The 18,611-nt window shown below is 54.8% G+C and overlaps 1 protein-coding gene across 2 annotated transcripts; it reads left to right on the top strand.

Annotated features, from left to right (window-relative positions):
- Positions 1–4,600: 4,600 nt before the first annotated feature.
- On the top strand, positions 4,601–17,565 carry TNFAIP2 (TNF alpha induced protein 2). 2 transcript variants are annotated; one of them, XM_053603220.1, is made up of 12 exons: positions 4,601–4,658; positions 7,551–7,917; positions 8,222–8,852; positions 10,914–11,028; positions 11,190–11,312; positions 11,516–11,616; positions 12,138–12,236; positions 12,727–12,838; positions 13,652–13,774; positions 14,007–14,162; positions 14,352–14,473; positions 15,652–17,565. In XM_053603220.1, the coding sequence occupies exons 2-12, from the start codon at positions 7,566–7,568 to the stop codon at positions 15,791–15,793; spliced, it is 2,076 nt and encodes a 691-aa protein (XP_053459195.1). In that variant the 5' UTR covers positions 4,601–4,658; positions 7,551–7,565; the 3' UTR covers positions 15,794–17,565. The 2 variants fall into 2 exon arrangements, with proteins under 2 accessions (XP_053459195.1, XP_053459194.1); XM_053603219.1 differs by lacking the exon at positions 4,601–4,658 and adding an exon at positions 5,520–6,972.
- Positions 17,566–18,611: the final 1,046 nt, after the last annotated feature.

Genomic DNA, 18,611 nt, shown 5'->3' with positions numbered 1-18,611 from the left:
CTAGGCTCCCGGTGGTTGGTGGTTTAAGGCAGCCTCTCGCCCCTCCTCACTCTTGCTCAACCACACCAAGTGCTGGGGTTCCCAGGAAAGCCCCTGCCACATAACTAGCCTGTCACTGGGAGGGTAGAATGAGGCTCCACAGCTGTTTTCCTGGAAATCATGCTGGCTCTGAGAAGGCCCTGTTTGCTGGACTCGAGTATCTCAGGCCCAAAGAGATGGGAGCTGCTGCATTTGGACATTTTCCATTACTACTGCAAAGCCATTATGAAAGACTGGGCTCTTTTAGGAGAACTGAGGTTGTGTAGGGGAATGGCCACATGGGGCTGGCACAGAGAGCTCCCATACCCATGAGTTCTACCAGGCCTGGGTTTTGGTCCTGCAGCCCCATGGGCTCTGCTTTCTCCCAAGTGGCCCTCTCTCCAACAAGTGAAGTAGCCAGGCACCTTGAACACCTGTAGAAGCGAAGCCTCTTTAGGCCTCAGTTTCCCCACCTGCCAAACACAAAGAGGACTCTGGCTTATCTTCCTCCTGGGGGGAAGAGGAGGGGCTATTAACAAGGAAACAACTTCCCTGGGGCAGGCAGGGGCACTACTGCCTATTGGTGTATGTGTGGTCTGGTGAGTGCCCTGGGCATGGCTCCGAGTCAGCTGTCCTGGCCATCCCGTGGTCCCAGAGGAAGTCAGCAGACTCCTGCCCAGGCCCTGTGCAGCTGCAAATGACCCTGAGCAAGTCACTTCTCCTCTCAAGGAAGGCTGGGTAGCAGCAGGGACCCAAGTCTTAAGGCCTCAAACTTTGTGTTGACTAACTTCTCTGAGACTCAGTTTCCTTAATCTGTCAGCAAGGGATATAATGGCTCTGCCCAGTGCAGTTAGTGAGTGGAGCATCCTTAGGACACAATAAGCCTTAAGAAAGGTCCCAGGTCTAGTCATGGCCTGAGAAGTGAAAGGGAGAAGCAGGGTGGACACCAGTGACCCAAGAGCCAGGGTTAAGGCAGTGGGAAGTGCAAGTCATCCTGCAGAGGGAAGTGGGCCTGAGCCCATGGGGGAGGGGCTCGGTGACATCCTGGAATGTCCTGGTCTTCCCCTTGAAGGGAGCTCACTCCATAGTTAGCACTGCTCTTAGGACAGATGCTGCCAGTCACCTCCTGGCCAGGTCTACTGCTGCAGCCAGGCCAGCACTACACAGCCCATTACCCCCTGCAGCTGTGAACTGTGGGTCCTGCCTCCCTCTTGCCTTCCTTCTCTTCCTCTTCTGGAGAGCTTCCCTCCAGTTCCCTGCTCAGATAGCCCAGAGAGTGAACAGAAGGAGGGCTGATAATGCATCACCCTGTATTATTCTCTGGCCAGGGCTGGGTTGGTCTCTTCTGTTGCCCCATAGGGCTGGGGTGGAAGTTTAATTAATTGGCTAAACGTGCAATGAAAAAGATTGGGAAATATATATTTTTCCCAAGTGAAAAAACCTTAGAGGATAGTACCTCTTATTCCTGCATCTAACACTCTGGCTTGAAAGTCCTTCCTTGTATCTGACTTAAATATATCAAGCTGCATTTCAGACACTGAGCAACACTGGAGGAGAAGCAATACAGTACTATGCTTAGTGAAGGACATTCCAGCTCCACAATGACTGGACCTAGCTGAGCCTCAATTTCCTCACCTGTGAAATGGGATTAATTAAGTCCTATTCAATTTAAGTAGCCTGGAAATCAGTTAATGTATACAAAGCACTTAAAAGAACTTGGCATCTGTGGAGGCCAACAAAAGTCAGCTGTTGATCTAAAAAGAGTTGAAAACAGGACCATGAACAGAATTTGCATACCCCTGTTTATAGCAGCATTATTTACAGTAGCCCAAAGGTGGCAGCAACCCAGTGTCTGTTGAGGAATGAATGGATAAACAATGTGATGTGTCTGTGTGATGGAATATTACTCAGCCTTAAAATGGAAGGAAATTCTGACACGTGCTGCAACATGAGTGAACCCTGAAGATACTATGCTGAGTGCAATAAGGCAGTCACAAAAGGACAAATAACTGTATGACTCTACTTATGTGAGGTCTCTAGAGTAGTCAAACCATAGAGACAGAAAGTAGAATGGTATGTGCTGGGGGGCTTAGGGTAGAGGGAAGGAAAGTTATTGTGTAATAGGTACAGAGTTTTAGTTTTGCAAGGTGAAAAGAGTTCTGAGATGGATGGGATGGTGGTGATGGTTGCACAATGTGAATTTATTTAATGCCACAGAACTGTGCACTTATTGATACAATGTTTAAAATAGTAAATTTTTTGTTAAGTGTATTTTACCATAATTAAAAAAAAAATCAGCTGTCATTGCTTGAGCAGAAGAAAGGGAGCAGATGTCCCATAAAACCTGGACCTCTCAGGCTCTGGGTTGCACACAGGAGCTGACTGTAGCTGCTAGCCGGGTGCTGGAGCACTTGACTTCTGGGCTGGACTTCGGGGGTCATTGCCAGTGTGCTCCTACCTGCTAACCATCCTGCCTGGTGGAACCAGCTTATTATTCCTGATTTATCCCCTAGGAGGTGAGAAATAGGATAGCAGCGGGTTACAAACATTCCCAACCAGCATCTGATATTCATTTCCTGCTGGGGGTGGACCCTTGGCTGGCCTCTGGCTCCCTCTGGAAGTGTCTGGCTTCTTAAGGACTGTTCTCTCATATGCCAAAAGTGGGTAAGAATAGCTCCTGCCCTGTGAGCCCCACTGGATGTCATCCCTCAGTCCTCTTGTGCAGCCCTATTTTCAGTTTTCCCTTGTTTGGGGGACTGAACTCAAAGAGAGGGAGTGACTGGTACACCACACAGGCAGAAGGCAGGGTTCTCTTTCCCAATCCCTGGCAGTCGCTCTGGGTGAGCCATTGTGGGCAACTAGGGATGAAGTTGGCAGCCCTGTCCCTGCCTTGCAAAGCCCATGCTGATCAGGGGCTGGCTCTGAGGGGACAGTGAAGTCTTGTGGGCCTGACAACCCCTCCATGCCGGACAGATTTCCTAATCTGCTTAGAGTTAAGAGGGACACAGGATGGGGCAGAGTCTGGCAGGAGAGCCTTGTGAGAATTGCACAATGAAGCCACAGCAGGCAGCAGGCCAGGACCCCTTGGTTCTCATTCTGTCATCCATGACTGGATGAATTTGGGTTGGGCCTGTCCCCCTCTTCCCATCTGGGCACTGTGGAGCAGATAGAATGACCTCCCAGCCTGGGGCACTGTGGCTCTGTTGACACATCTAAAAAATGTCATCCCCAGGGCCTTGGGGAGAGGAGGGGTGGGGTATGCATTTGGCTCTGTCCTGGCAGCCTCCTGTGCTCTGCCCCCTGTAAACCCCCCAGGGACAGGATAGATGACAGACTGCTCAAACCTGGCGCTTGGCCACCACTCCTGAAGAGGAAGAGGAAGTTGTCAGTCTCAAGGGGCAGCCCCTGAATGTATCCTCCCCCCATACTCAGCTGCCTCTCCCAGCTCTGGTAGACCAGTGCCCAAGCTAGCTGTGGGGGTGGGGAAGGAGGAAGGGAGGGGGGAAAGGGGAAAGGGGAGGAGGACTAGACACAGAGGAGCTGCAAGAAGCAGAAGGGAAGCTTGTGCCTAGCTGGGAAATTCCTAAATGACAAGGTCCTTTCCAGAGGGCAAGAATTCCTCTGCTGTGAAATGGGGAAGGAAGTTAATCACCAATGGGTTCCCTCTCACACATCCAGCCTTTCCACCTCTCCCATCCCCACAGACCCTGAGACACAGTTTAGATGGGGGGAAACTGAGGACTACAAAGTAGTGTGACTTGCTCAAGGCCATACTGAGTGGGTAACACTCTGCCAAGTCATGATAAGCCTGAGCCCTGGGATCTGGGCCTTGTGCTCACTCCCTGCCAACTGCAGGAGCCCTTGGAGTCCGGCCTAAGTCCCAGAGAGGTAGTGTTCAATGGGAGTCTTCCAGGGCTGTATAAACTCAGTGTGAACTCATACTTTGCCATTTACTGCCTATGTCACCTGGGTAAGTCATTTCACCTTTCTGAGCAGTTCCTGGCTTCAAGCAAGGCCCACTAATGAGAGGTAATGCCAGGCCCCGGCCTGTGCACAGCTACCTCTCTCAGTCCCCTGCTCAGAGCTGCAGCACCCTCCTTTTAGAGAGCCTCCTCCAGGAAGCCCCCTCCAAGCCTCCACGCCACAGCAGAAACGTTCTGCCCAGAGCATTGAACTTCACGGCTGAGGGAGTCTGCGGGGGAGGGTGCGTGTGTGTGTGTGTGGGGGGGCGGGGGGTGCTGGTTCTGTGACGCGGGAAAGTGGCCCCGAGCGCGAGTCCCTTTCAGGTAACCTATCAGAAACTGTCGTCGGACAATGGGCTTGGCGGCGCCAGACGGATCTCGCCTCCGCCCCAACTCCTCCACTCCATCCTTCCCCGTGCCCCACGTTCCCAACGACTCACGACTAGCCCCGTCACCCCTGCCTCGGGTAGTGAGAGGTAGTGACCACCTCTTATTCCTCTCCTTGGCCGGCCTGGAGACAGAGTCACAGGGACACAGCCCCCCGCCACACCAGTCCTTGGCCTCCGCCCGCGGGTTTTCCGCGGTTACGGTGGGAGGGGCGGGGCGGGGGCGGAGTCTGCGACTATTTCAGGCGGCGCCAAGCTGGAGCCAGGACAGCGGCGGCCTGGCCCAGACACAGTAAGTTTAACTCTGCCTCCGTGCGTCCGTCCCTCATCGTCCCTCATCGCTCCGCGTGGCTTCTTGCCCGGCCCCGGCCCCGGCCCCGAGTCCCCAGCCGAATTCCCCAAGGGAAGGGCCTGACAACAGCCGAGGGGACACTCCGAGGGACTCTGGCCTCGGACAGCTCCACTGCTAGGGAAACTGAGGCTCCTGCGCTGAACAGAGTTCCCGGTGGGCCTGTCCTGTGGGCCTGTGCTGCGAGATGCAGGAGGGTTGGGCGGCTGGACAGGGGCAGGGTGTTCCTTCCATTTGCTTAGGAAAGCCCAGCCCTGTGGCTGACTCCCTGGCTGTGTGACTTAGGCTAAGTCACTTCCTTGCCTGTGTCTGGATGTTCTCATCTGGGGGATGGGTGCGCCTCATGAAAGAGGAGCCAGGCCCAGGAGCAGTGTGTGGCCCTCAGACTTAGCCAGGCAGGGAGTGAGGGGAGTGTGCCTGGGCACAGCTGCTGAGGGTAGGCCTAGGGGTATCTCTGTTGACCTGTGGCCACACTGTATGTCTCTGAGCAGGCTCCTTCCTGCCTCAGAGGGCCCAGTCAGGCTGGGGCTTTAAGGAGTGCCTTCCTGGCCTCCCCCTGTCCTAGCTGCACCTCACTGAGCCTGCACAGCAGACACAGGCACACAGGACACTTGCCCACACTGAGCCTCAGCTGTTCCCAGGGGGAGGATTTTGCCACATCCTCTCAGCAGCACTGTGAGGTGGGGGTCCTCATCCCCATTTCACAGATGGAGAAACAGGCCTGTGAAGAAAGGCGGTGTCAAGTCCATACACTAGCAAGGGGTGCAGAGAGCCCACAGATGTTTCTCTTCCCACTACACCAGCCACCTCTGGGAGTCAAAACCTGGGATGAGGCTCGGGGTCCCACTGGGGAACCTTGCTGGACAAGAGGTTTTGTGCCACAGGAGAGAAAGTAGTGATACTGTAGGGGACCTGCAGGAGCTGGCCTGTGTGGGAATGAAGGAGCGGTGTCCTACTTGGAGGGGTGGGACAGTGAGGGCCGAGGTGAGGCTGGTAGGCAGCACTACGGATCAGGGTCACCCTTCCCCCACCCCCAGAGGAGGGCAGGGGTGGGGCCTGGTGCCCAGGGTGGGGCTGAGTGGACCTGCTGCATAGACCGGCTTCTATGGGTGCTTGGTGCATAAATAAGATGGGCTGGGAGGGGAAGCTGGGCCAGTGGGTGGGGCAAGGCAGAAGTGCCCAGTGGCCTTTCACCTGGGGACCTTGGCTTTGGGGCTTCCCAGGACATTCCCTACTTGGTCCTAGAGTGGAATTCACAGGCCCAATGGTGCCAGGGAGTGACTGAGGCCCAGGAATGTGGGACTCTGCCCAGGGTACCAGGCAAGATGACGGGGTGGGGGTGGGAGAAGTGCAGGTTTCCTATCCCCCAACTGACTCTAGCCAAACCCCAGGGTATGGGGCAAGCCCCTTGTGGAATGGGACAGGGTAGCCAGGCTGGTGGAGGTCACAGGGGCTGTGGGAAGAGACCAACAGGTCTAATCTGAGGCCCCATCCTATTGTGCTTGGGGCATGCACTCCGACCACCAGCCTCAGTTTCTTCTTCTGGATGATGGATCGTCCTCTCTGCCTTGCAGGGATTTGCAGGGGTTACTTGAAGTCATGATACATGAGGCACAGCTTGATATATTTATCCTTGGGGGTGGGGCAGACAGGTGGCACCATGGTTATAGGTCACCTCAGTGGCTAGGGAGGCCCAGTTCTGTCTGCTCCCTCCCTCATGGTTAGCCATACTCCCCTGCAGTGGTCTTAGCTTTGCTTTGACAATGGTCAGGGTGCTGGGGAGGGCCCTCTATCTCTGAATGGAGCTTGTAGGTCATTTGGGGACATGGAGGCAGGGGAAGAGCCTGGTGACCTGAGTTCCAAGCCCAAGCTGTTGACCACAGGGGACATTTTAAACCTAAATAACAATATCCTTTCTGGATGGTAGAGAGGAAGCAATGTGATGGGTACCTTGGAGGGGTACAGAGACTAGAAGCTTTTGTGACAATGATGTCACTGTTCAGCAGCAAGTAAGATAGGGGCAGAAGCCAGGAAGCCTAGTTCTGGGCCCAAGTTGCTATGTGACCTTAGGCAGTCCTATGTCTCACTGAGCCCCTGGCCTCCAATAACATATGAAAGGCTCTCTGAGGTCCCTTCCCATCCCCTATAGCTTCTGTAGACCTGTGCCCCAGGGTTGGCAGAGAGGTCAGTGTCTGCCCCCTCATGACCCAGCAAGAGCAGCTGTGTTCATGGAAGCCCTCGATAATCCCACAGTGAGGTAAGAACTGGGTAAAGATGGAGCAGGGGCTGGGGCTGGGCAGCAGGAGGCTTGGGTTCCTGCCTCAGGCCAGCTTCTATGGTTCTCTGTGACCCTAGGCTTGGCACCAACCTTTCTGGACCCCTGTTCTTAATCTGTCCAAAGGGCCAGCAGCCCATTCCCTGTCTCTTCCCCAGAGTCTCATGGGATCTGAGGAAGTACTCATTCCCTGCAGTTCTTTCTTCCTGCAGTGGGCTTTCAAGGAAGGATTTACCAAAATGAAGTGAAGACCCTCTACCTCTGGGAGGCTTGTTGTCCCCAGTCTCTTCCCTGCCTCAGGGGTGGTTCTGGGAGGGACCACACATGAGGTACTGGAAGAGGAGCTGTGGGAGGTCAGATATTTGTGGCCAGAAAGCTCTGCTCATTGGTGCTCATCTAGGCCAGGAGAGGGCCAGAGTCCTGATGGTTGTACAAGTGCAAATACATCAAACATGCTCAGTGCTGCCTCCACAGCTGAGTGCTTGGGCCTGGGAGCCTGGAACCAGGTCCAGTCCACTGTGACCACTGAGTTCTTCATCCTTCCCCATCCTATCTTGCAGGCCTGAGCCAGGGTGATGCTGAAGATGATGACATTCTTCCAAGGCCTTCCAGGCCAGCAGCCTATGCCAGGGACCCTTGACTTCCTCAGAAGCTCCCAAAAGTTGCCTTCCACATCAGAGGTGGAGTCAGAAGCTTCCATGTCAGAGGCCTCCTCTGAGGACCTGATGCCTCCCCTGGAGCCTGGGGTAGCCCCAGACAAGGAAGAGGAAGAAGCATTGAAGAAGAAGAAGAAGAACAAGCCGAAAGGACTAGCTGGCATGTTCAGTGTCTTTACCAAAGGGAAGAAGAAGAAGGGCCAGCTGGGCTCAGTGGAGCCAGAGGGCGAGCCTGACACCAGTCTGGGGCTGCATGCCCCATTGCCCTCAGGTAGGCTGGCCCCCAGGGGTCCTGCATTAGAGCTATGCATGCAGCCCGTAGGAGGGCATGGGCATGAATAAACCACTCACCCAGGATTTGGGGGCAGCAAGCTGGGCTTGGAGGTGTGTCTGCCTCCCCTCTTTTACCTGTGCCCAATGGGATGGGCTGATGGCAGGCTGACCAGGGGCTCGTGAGACACTACCTTCATCACAGGGGACCCAGCCTCCTCCTCCTGTGGGCGTCCTGTGGGCGATTGGTCCTGCAGTCAGGTGGAATCCTGAGCCAGGCGCTAATTCGGGTTTCTGGGTCGCAGTGGAGGATCTCAAGGCAGCCCTGGAGCGTGGACGGCTAGAGGCGGCGCGGCCACTGCTGGCGTTGGAGCGGGAGCTGCAGGAGGCCGCAGCGGGCGGTGCGGGCGAGGAGGAGCTGGTGTGGCGTCAGAGCAAGGTGGAAGCGCTGTACGTGCTGCTACGCGACCTGGTGCTCGGCGTTCTGAGGCGGCCGCTGGAGGTGGCGCCGGAGCGGCTGCGCCAGGCTCTGGCCGTGGTGGTCGAGCAGGAGCGTGAGGATCGCCAGGCGGCTGCGGCGGGGCCGGGGACTTCGGCGCTGGCGGCCACGCGCCCGCGGCGCTGGCTGCAGCTGTGGCAGCGCGGCGTGTTGGAGGCCGCTGAGGAGCGCATGGGCCGGCGGCCGGTCGCGTGCGCCGAGGGCCGCTCGGAGGCTGAGAGCAGCTTTCTGCACATGGGCCGCACCATGAAGGAGGACCTGGAGGCGGTAGTGGAGAGGCTCAAGCCGCTGTTCCCCGCCGAATTCGGCGTGGTGGCCACCTATGCCCAGAGCTACCACGAGCACTTCGCGGCCCACCTAGCCGCCATGGCGCAGTTCGAGCTGTGTGAGCGCGACACCTACATGCTGCTGGTCTGGGTGCAGAATCTCTACCCAAAGTGAGTGCGTCAGGCTGCTGCCTGCCCGGTGGGCAGGAGTGGGGTGTGGTGGGAGGGTTCTGCTCTGTGGGAGGGGAGCCAAGGCATGCAGGGAACTCTTTTTAGCGAGGCCAGTGCTTACAGACTTGGGGATCTGAGAAAGCAGGGGTGGAACTTGGACTCAGAAGGATAAAACCTAGGCATGCAAGGTTAGGACCTAGGCACAGGGTCAGGGCTAGGGTTGGAGCTGCTTTGCACTTTGCACCCTTGATTTCCTGGGCTTTAGCCACATTCTGCATTTGAAGAAACTGAGGTACAGAGAATGGCTGGTAAGGACTTCATTCATTCATGAGCTCCCAGTCTGGGGAGGGTGGTGAAGCAGACAATGACAATCCAGAGGAGAAAGGGGTCTGAACAGGCCTGAGGGAGTCCAGGAAGCCAGCTCAGAGATTGCAGGAACCAGTGTTCCTGCCCTGAAGCAGCTCATAGTCTTATGGATGTGAGGAGTCAGGCTAGGGAGGGGCTAGGCCAGTAAGAAGGTGGGAGGGAGGATGATGTTCCTGGCAGAGGTCATGGCATCTTCCAGGGCCTGAGGCTGAGCCTTGTGGCATTCTGGGAGTCAGCAGAACTTGTCAGAGTGTTTAGATTTGTCTGGCAAGCTATGGGGGCACCCATGGGCAGGACAGTCAGTGCAGGTGGGATAGGGCAGGGGTCCAGTTGGAAAGATCCAGTCTTGGCAGAGCTGGGGTCTGGCTGTGCTAATGGAGGACAGCTGGTATCCCAGCTGGGTACAGCCTCAGGCATCCCCTATTGGCTGAGACTCCATGGATCACTGAGTGTACCTCTCATTTACACAAAATACATGGCGAGAGCCATGTACCACACGGTGGAAATGTCCAGCACATGGGAGTCCAGGGGCTCTTATTGTGGGGGCTCAGCTGCTGCCCCCCAGGCCATGAAGCCTGTAAGAAGGAAGCTGGAGCTGGAGACAGTATAGGCAGTGTCTGAGGCTCAGAAGATGTTCGAGTGGCATTGGGCTCAGTTAGTGCTGATGGGTCGGCCTCTGGCAGGAGGACAGAGAAAGAGCCCAGTGGGATGGTGGGTGAAGAGTCAACAGGGCATAAGGAAACTGTCATAGGGCAGGGCTATGAGGGAGATAGCCCAGCCTCAAGCCAGTTCCTGCTTGTTGTCCTGACTCGCCAGGAAATTCCAGGCACTTGTACCTCTGCCTATCAGTCTTCCTGTCCCAGTGACCTTAGGGTCTCCTCACCTGGGACCCACAGCAAGAAACTAAGGTCAAGTTGGCCATGGCCCCTGGTGAGGGAATGTCCAGGGAGGCATTTCTGAAACATGTGTGGCCAGAAGTGTGGGGAACAGAAGGACAGCTGCATCTAGACCGGGTGAGGGGCACAGAGAGGGTCATTCTTAAGGCTCCAGACAATGGCCCCTTAGGAAGTGCTAGGGCTGGGCAGGTCCCCTGGGAACTAAGGGACCCTGCAGAGGCGCCATGAGAGTGAGCTGAGACGCCTCCCTGGAACAGTTCAGGGGCAGCCCTTCCTGCCTAGGCTGGCCCACCCTCTTGGGGCTGCAGGGATAGCCTGGTGTAGGGGACAGGGCTGGCGAGATGCCCAAGGTCAGCAGTCTGGGATGCCAAAGAGCTGGGTGGGTCTCAGGGTTGCTGTGGGCTGGCTTGGGGCAGGGAGATCAGATTTGAAAGATGTGACTGCTGGGCTGAGAAGGGGTTACTGGGGGCAGGGACAAGTGGATGAGAGTTGGAGGCTGCCAGGGCACCAGGGTGGCTTGAGGGTAAATGAATATTGGGGGTTGTTTGAGTATAAGTATGGATGTGGGGCTGAAAGTCGGGAGAGACATGATGACGATTTCAGGGTTTCTGACCTGAACCAAAGAGCAGATGGAGGACCCATCACTTGAAATGGAGAACAGGGTGGGGGTGCTGGAGGGTGCAGGGGGAGACTGGGCGTGCCAGGGGCTAGAGAAGGAGGCTGAGAAGGTGGGCTCCTGATTGAGGGGTGGTACTGAGTGGGTGCCCCTCTCCTTATGCTAGCCTCCCTCTGTCCACAGTGACATTATCAACAGCCCCAAGCTGGCAGGTGAGCTGCAGGGTGTTGGGCTGGGGAACCTCCTGCCCCCGAAGCAAATCCGGCTGTTGGAGGCCACATTCCTGTCTAATGAGGTGGTGAGTCTTGCACTGGGACCAGGGCCTGGGCAGTGAGGGGCTATAAGGCAACTCAGAGGGGATCAGAGACAGACTGGGCACAAGGAGGGAGATTGACAGGGACTTCTAGGTAAGCAGGGAGGTGGGTCAGTGCTATGATGACCTACCCCTTCTACCCCCAGGCCAAAGTGAAGGAACTGATGGACCGTGCCCTGAAGCTGGAGTCACAGCACTGGGCCCAGGATGTGGCCCCCCAGAGGTTGGATGGTCACTGCCACAGTGAATTGGCCATTGACATCATCCAGGTATCACAGGCTTCCCCACGTACAACCTACATGGTGTACACGTACAGTTCATGCATGTGCAAGCAGAGACCCCTGCCCATGCACTCCTGTGTGGAAAGACATGCCCACTTCCTCGCACCCCCCTTATTCCAGCATGTTCCCTGCCCCATTCCAGCCCCAGTCCAGGAGAATCCCTGCTCAGCTCACCCATCATTACCTTGCAGATCATCTCCCAGGCCCAGGCCAAGGCCGAGAGCATCACCCCTGACTTGGGCATGCAGATAAAGCAAGTGCTGCTGGCGGAACTATCTGCATTCCTTAGGAGGTGGGTATGTGCATGTGTGCCTGGAATGTGACCCTGCAGCCACCTGGCTCAGAGAGTCCAAGTTAGATCAGCCTCCACCCCATCCCCCTGGATGCTAAGAGCCTCAGGAGGTCTGACCCCCACCAGGACTCAGGGTGGAGCTTCCTGCCTCCCAATCAGCAAAGCTGCCAGGAGAGCAGTCTCAGGAAGGACTGAGACCCCTGCTACCCCTTCACCAACACCTCTAAGGACTCTTCCAGTAAACTATATCCCCTCCGGTCTTCTAGCAGTAGGGGCTCTGGGGCAAGGGCTAGGAGAAGCACTGCAGGGCTCATGTTCTCTTCAGGAGCCCTGGAGGGTCTCTGGCTTGTGAAGCCAGTGGCATGATGTTTAGGAGCTAGCAGCCCCTCCTAAGCTGTGGGGAGACAATCAAACAGAAAAAGTTCTCTGTAAAACCAGGGAGAATGGCAGGGGCAGGCTACAGGCTGCTGTTGTCTCAGTGTTTGTGCTGGTCCTGAATGTGCCCTTTCTGGTTTCACCAGCTACCAGCGCACCTTTGATGAATTTCTGGAGAGATGCAAACAGCTGAGCAATTACAGGGCCAATGTCATTGCCAACATCAACAACTGCCTGTCCTTCCGGTAAGAATGCTCTGAGGGCTTGCAGGAGCAAGGAGGAGTGGTAGAGCTTGGCCTGTGGGTAGAGGCTAGCTGGGAGATGAGAGGAGGAAGAGCTGCTCGAGCAAAGAAGTGTATTTAAAGTTAGGAAGAAGACATGTAAGTAAAAGACTGGGACCTGCAGTAGTGGCAGCAGCAGCAGCAGCAAACATCAATGTTGGATGGCTTAAGCACTCATGCAAACCCTTTAATAGCCATACAGGGCAGGTATAATGATGATGCCTGTTAAGCCAGTGGGCAAATTGAGTCATGGAGAGGCTCACTTGCCCTCAGTTAGAAGGGAATGTGGTGTAGGTGTGCACTAGGGGGCATGGAGAGCATGGACGGGAGGACTTGGTTTTGATCCCACAGGGAAGGAGGAGCCATCAAGGGTTCTAGAATGAGGAGGGGTGCTAACTACTTCCCTGGGTGTGTGGCTGTAGGCTGGTGTAACCTTCTTGCTTCTGTCTCCCAGGACATCCATGGAACAGAAGTGGCAGGTCGCACAGGACAGCCTGAGACCCCTGAATGAGCTCAAGAACCATGGCTTTGACTCCCTGCTCCAGAACATGCTCATGGACCTGAAGGTGGTATCCTGGGGCAGGCTGGTGAGGGTGCCCCTGGGGAGGACACATTTTGAGCCTGTGGGAGGCATGGAGCAGGGCCAGTTACTGTGCCAGGTGTTGGGGCCCCAGAGGGCTCCTAACTTTGCCTACCACATTGTACTGGGGTTTGGCCTGAAAGGGGCTACTAGGGCTGGGAGCGCCTGGAAAAATAGACCCAGACATGTCCCCGGGTTTAGTCATATTTTTTCTCTAAGTCTCTAGACTTTCTTGCTGATGCATGGGGCCTTTGGCATCAGGGTCACTTTTCCTCTGGGCCAAGAAATCCACAGAAAATCCTGTGAATTAATAGTTCCTTCAACAGAGGTTGAGGTGAGGGTCCTTCAAAAGGAAGAGAAGATATTCTCTGCTCAGTGTCTGGCACTAGAGGCCACAGCTGGTTCAAGGCTAGTGAAGTCCTTACCAGTGACCCTGGATCTCTTGGCACCAGGTCTCGTAGGCTCGGCCAAGCATAAGGCTTTGTTTATGCAGGAATTTATTTATTTAAGAGGGAGGCAATGGAAAAGGCCTTGGGCCGGCAGACAGGCCATCCTGGCTCTTAGGCCACAGCTGGATGACCTTGAAGAAGGGTATACAAAACCTGCCTCCACTTTCCTGTCTGTGAGCAGGGACCTGAGCTCTGCCCAGGTTCTCTGGGATTCCCTGAGCTTCCTCCCCCAGCCCTCCTGCTGTGCACTTGTGTTTTTGTGTGTGTGTGTGTGTGTGTGTGTGTGTGTCTGCGGATGGTGGCCCTGCCTCTCCAGGGTGTGACCAGACTTCCTGCCTCCCCCATCTCAGCCACTGTTCAAGAAATTCACACAGACCCGCTGGACAACCCCTGCACAGACCATGGAGGAAATCATTGCCACCGTGGGCGGGAGGCTATCTGAGTTCTCAGAACTGCAAGACTGTTTCCGGAAGGTAAGGAGGCTCTGGGCTGGTGGGTAGGCCTGGGGAAGTTGGGGGGCAGCCTGGACATGTTCGCTAACACATGTGTGTCCACCCACATCCACACTGGCTCACGTGCACGCAGATGAATGCACTCTTACCCTGTTATCTACCTCTCAGGAATTCCTGGCTTCAAGGCTTCAAGGGAGGTGGTGAGCTCCCCATAGTGGTTGGCTTGCATGACCTTGGCTGTTCGCTCTCCCAGGAGCTCATGGAGGTCATACACCTGCACCTGGTGAAGGAGTACATCATCCGCCTCAGCAAGCGGCGCCTGGTTCTCAAGACGGCTGAGCAGCAGCAGCAACTGGCAAAGCATATCCTGGCCAACGCCGAGGTCATCCAGAATTTCTGCACCCAAAACGTAAGCCCCTGCCCACTCCTCTTTTGCCCCTTGGAACGGGCTCCTCTTTCCCTTCAACCCTTTTAGGGTCCATGACAGCACCCTCAGGGCCTCTTGAAGCCCAACCAGCTACTGACCTGAGCTTCTCTGGGCCCCTGGGTATCTGTGAGGGCAAGGGCAGGCTCCCTCCAACCACACCTGTGCCTGCAGGGCTCCCCTGCAACCTGGCTGCAACCGGCCCTCCCCACGCTTGCTGAGATCATTCGCCTGCAGGATCCCAGTGCTATCAAGATCGAGGTAGCCACTTATGCCACCTGCTACCCCGACTTCAGGTGAGAACTAGGGGGACTGAGCTGCTAGCCTGGCCCTGCCAGACCCCTCTATGGTGAGGTGCCTTGTGGGGCTGGCATTAGGAACCCAGAAACTGATGTTCTACAGTGGTACAGTTATGGTAGCTGACCTCTGCTGTTTGCTGAATGTGCGCAGTCACTGCAAGATCTTTACCAGGGACTCAAATAGACTCATTTAGTCTTTGCCACAGCCTTATAAGGCTGACACTTCAATCTCATTTTACAGATTAGGCCTGGAGAGCTTAAGGAGTGTGTCCAAGATGACACAGTTAGCCAAGGTGAAAAGACCAGGCAGTCTGGCTCCACACCCATGCTGCTGTTAGCGTTACACGACACTTCCTCCTGAGACCTGAGAGATCAGGGTCTACCCCTCAGCCTGGGGGCCTGGGGGGCCTAGACCTGTGCCCTGGGCTCTGAGGCTCCTGTTTGGGAGTGGAAGCTTAGCACATGGCTACCTGGGGGTCTGGTGAGCCAGGGACATTTTTTTCCTACCAGGGACTGGTAGGAAAATTTCAAATGTGTCTTGATGGGGGTTGACTCATCTTAGCCTAGGTCAGCTCCTGGCTGATCCACTCCACCCATATAAGCACCTGGCTGCCCATCTACTCATCTACCCAACCATCCACTCATCCCACCAGCAATGGTTTAGCAGTCTACTAGGTACCAGGCTCTGTTCTAGGCACCAGGATGCAGTGAAACACAGGACAAGTGGCTCCCATTCTGTTGAGAGAAAAGAAATGATAAAGAAATAAGCAGACAAAGAAATAAGTGATAAAGAAATAAGCAGACAAAGAAATATAATGGCAAGCAGTAATGAATTTAGCCAAGGTCATGATAACAGAAGGGGCTTTAGAGATGGGACAGTTTCTTGGGGAAGGTGACATTTTAGCTGATACCTAAAGATGGGAAGGAGCTAATCATCTCAAGTGTGGGAAAGAGCATTCCAGGAGAAACAACAAATGCAAAGGCCTGAAGTAGGAGCGTGGCCACTCTTGGGACCACTGGCTGCTGGAGCATGTCAGGAGCAAGGGAAGCCTCTTAGTGGGCAGGGGATTGGCTGTAGGGCCCTGTGGCACTGGCCAGGAGTCTGTGGAGGCAGGAAGGGATTTGAGTGGGGGTGTTGGTGACTATCTGGGCTCACAGGTTGCTCTCTTTGCCAGCAAAGGTCACCTGAGTGCCATCCTATCCATCAAGGGGAACCTATCCACCAGCGATGTAAAGAGCATCCGGAGCATCCTCGATGTCAACACAGAAGTGCAAGAGCCCTCCAGGTCCCTATTTTCCCTTATAAAGGTTGCTTAGCATTTCTTGTGGTACGATTTGCTTGGGAGCACCCAGAAAGCATTGGGTACTATCCCACATGCAGCAATAACCCTGCCAGGGGACTGTTCAGACCAGCCCTGACTCAGGGCCCCTCCTGTGCCTTTGAATTCTGCTGCTGCTTCTGCCTATCCCTGCCAACGTATAGGCCCCTGGGCAGCTCAACTAGGTTAGCCCCTGCTTTGCTTCTCTGTCTGGTGGGGGCAGAAGCACTCACTGTGAGAAGCCAACTGTTTGGCTAAGGAAATACCTAAGAAACTCTCTGTAAATTGTAGTCGATCGTGTGTGCACACAGGAGGGAGCCAGGACAGAGAATGTCACCCAGGCAGGGGTCTTGGAAAACCTTGTGTCCAGGGGACCTTTCTACACTGTGCCTCCTGGGTGGTTCTGAGCCCCTTTTCTAATCCCCAAGAGCCAAGGAAGAGGGGCAGCCATCCTGCCTCCTTCAGCTGGGACCACAAAAAGCTGGGTTTCGCAAATCTGGAATTCAAGACAGAACTGAAGGGGAAAAAAAGGAAAAGAACTCTGAGGCCTGGAAAGGGACTTCTGGGGTCATGTGGTATGTTGGGAGCAGAGCCAGCATCAGAGACTTCCAGATCGCCCACCTGCTGCCTGCCCTGGGACCTCAGACCTTGACCCCTCTCTACAATCTAAAGGGTTTTACCCCCAAAGGTGGTTCCAGTGGGAGCCTTGGTGTTCACCATAGTGGGGCCCAGGACGTCCTGGGTCTTCTTGGGTTTACCCTACTCTTATTTAGGGACAGGGCCCAGGGTGTCTTCCATGGACCCTGCCACCTGAGTATCTGGCTGAGGTCTTGGCAGGGGCAGGGCAAGCTTGACCTCTGACTCCTTGGCCTCTGTAATGGTTGCTTCTTTGACACATTTTCACAGACTTAGTAGATTTCAACAGAAACGTATCCCAAAGTTGCTTCCTATTGCTTCTGTGACACATTTTCACAGACTTACTGGATTATAACAGAAGGGTATCCCACAGTTCTGTAGGTCAGAAGTCCAACATGGGGCTAAAATTAAGGTATCTGAAGAGCCTTTGGAAGAATTCATTACCTGGCCTTTACATTTCCAGAGGCTGCTTATATTTCTTGACTCAAGGTCCCTTCATCTTCAGAGCCAGCAGGGAATAGTTGAAACCTTTTCCTGTCACATCCAGGAGACCTCCTTTCCTCCCTCTGCCACTTTTAAGGACCCTTGTGATTAAGCTTACCTAGATAATCCAAGGTCATCTCCCTGCTTTAAGGTCAGTGGATTAGCAACCTTAATTCCATCTGCAATCTGACTTCCCATTTGCCATGTAACCAACATAGCCACAGACTGGGGACTGGCATGTGGAAGGAAGCCTTAGGGAGGTTGTTCTGTCCAGCATGGGCTCTGCCCATCTCCTGTCCTGCAGGGTACTTTATTCTACCCTAGGAAAACAGGAGTTCAGTTTTCCTGCTCAGCTTCTGCCATCCCACAGGCCCTTTTGGCACAGAAGGGGCAGTTCAGACTCAGGCATGACCCAGTCTCAATTATGCCTTGACCTCTTGGGTTGTCCCCTTTTCCCAGGTACTGCCTTATGGAACTGTGGCCAGGAATTGGCTGTTGTAAATATGCACAAGGTTTCTGTACATTTGTAGTAATTAGCATGTTTGATGTTAATATTAATATTATTGTTTTTGATAGTACTGCTTTTGTATGTGTATATTCAGAACAAGATCCAAGTTTTTATAGTTTGATATAAAGCTGACTTCAAAAGTGGCTATGGAGTTGTTTATTTGGGGAGCTGCAAAATGGTGGTACTGGGGGCATCCTTAATACTTTCTCTCTTTCAAGGTCTGGGCAAACCCTGTCTTCCGGTGCTCTGTGTCAAATCCCCAACCATTGGAGGGCCCAACAAGAGTGGCCCCTGGGTCCAGGTGGGAGAATGACCCAGCTCTTCTCACCCGTGAGGCTGACCTTTGCAGTCATGTCCCTCTTCTGTGCCTCAGTTTCCTCATCTGTAAAAATGAGATCATGACCCTTTGGGTTCCCCTCCACTGTCCTTTACTGGGGATGATGGGGGTGTTGGGACCATGGGGTGGACCGATCAGGGAATTTACTTTCATATTTCTGGCACTGACCCTGACAGCCACTGCTATGAGCAGAAGCAGCCATGGTTTGTGTTCAGAGATGGCCACTGCTGCCAGGGAACGCTGGTCTTTCTTCCCCAAATCCCTGAGATTTGGGAAAGAGTGGAGTCCCTCAGGAGGGAAGGAGTGCCCCGGTGAATCCATTCCACAGAACCCAGGGAGAGACATAAGGGAAGCCCTGTGGAGTTGGTGGTTCTGTGGGAAGAGCCTGGGTGTCAGCTAGGCAGGGCAGGGCAGAGGAGGCCATTTCTATAGAGAGTTCCATCAGTGGGGCCCATGGCATAAGGATGGGAAACAGACAGAGGGAGACAAAGGTTAGGGCCTAGAGGGGACCCCCTGCTGCTGTCTATGGGCTGCTGGGTGGTTCGGGCCTCAGGGGGAGCAGTTGGTGGAAAGGGGCACCAGGGTACCCTTCCCTTATATGGGTGAGCCAGGCAAGAGAGATGAGAACTGAGGACAGATGGAAATTTAAATTGATGGTGCAGGCTTAACTGACTGACAGGCAGCTGAGGTCCAGGTGGGGCTCCAAGCCCCTACTCACTGCAGCCAGGGCCAGTAGGGTCTTGGAACAGGAAAGTAGCAGGACCTGGAGGTGACGACCCCTCTGGGCCATGCCCCTAACCTGGCAGAGGAGTGGGTTCCAGGCTTCTGGATAGACTCCAGCTCTGGCTCCAG

Source organism: Nycticebus coucang, chromosome 9 (assembly GCF_027406575.1).
Source record: "Nycticebus coucang isolate mNycCou1 chromosome 9, mNycCou1.pri, whole genome shotgun sequence".
Lineage (NCBI taxonomy): Eukaryota > Metazoa > Chordata > Mammalia > Primates > Lorisidae > Nycticebus > Nycticebus coucang.
The sequence above is the reverse complement of the archived record's forward strand: the minus strand, read 5'-3'. Positions and strand labels throughout refer to the sequence as shown.

Coding starts and splice junctions, on each gene's coding strand:
- TNFAIP2 (XM_053603220.1), top strand. CDS start 7,566: ATGCTGAAGATGATGACATTCTTCCAAGGCCTTCCAGGCCAGCAGCCT. Junction 11,029..11,189: donor CATTCCTGTCTAATGAGGTG/GTGAGTCTTGCA, acceptor TTCTACCCCCAG/GCCAAAGTGAAGGAACTGAT. Junction 14,163..14,351: donor AGAATTTCTGCACCCAAAAC/GTAAGCCCCTGC, acceptor CTGTGCCTGCAG/GGCTCCCCTGCAACCTGGCT.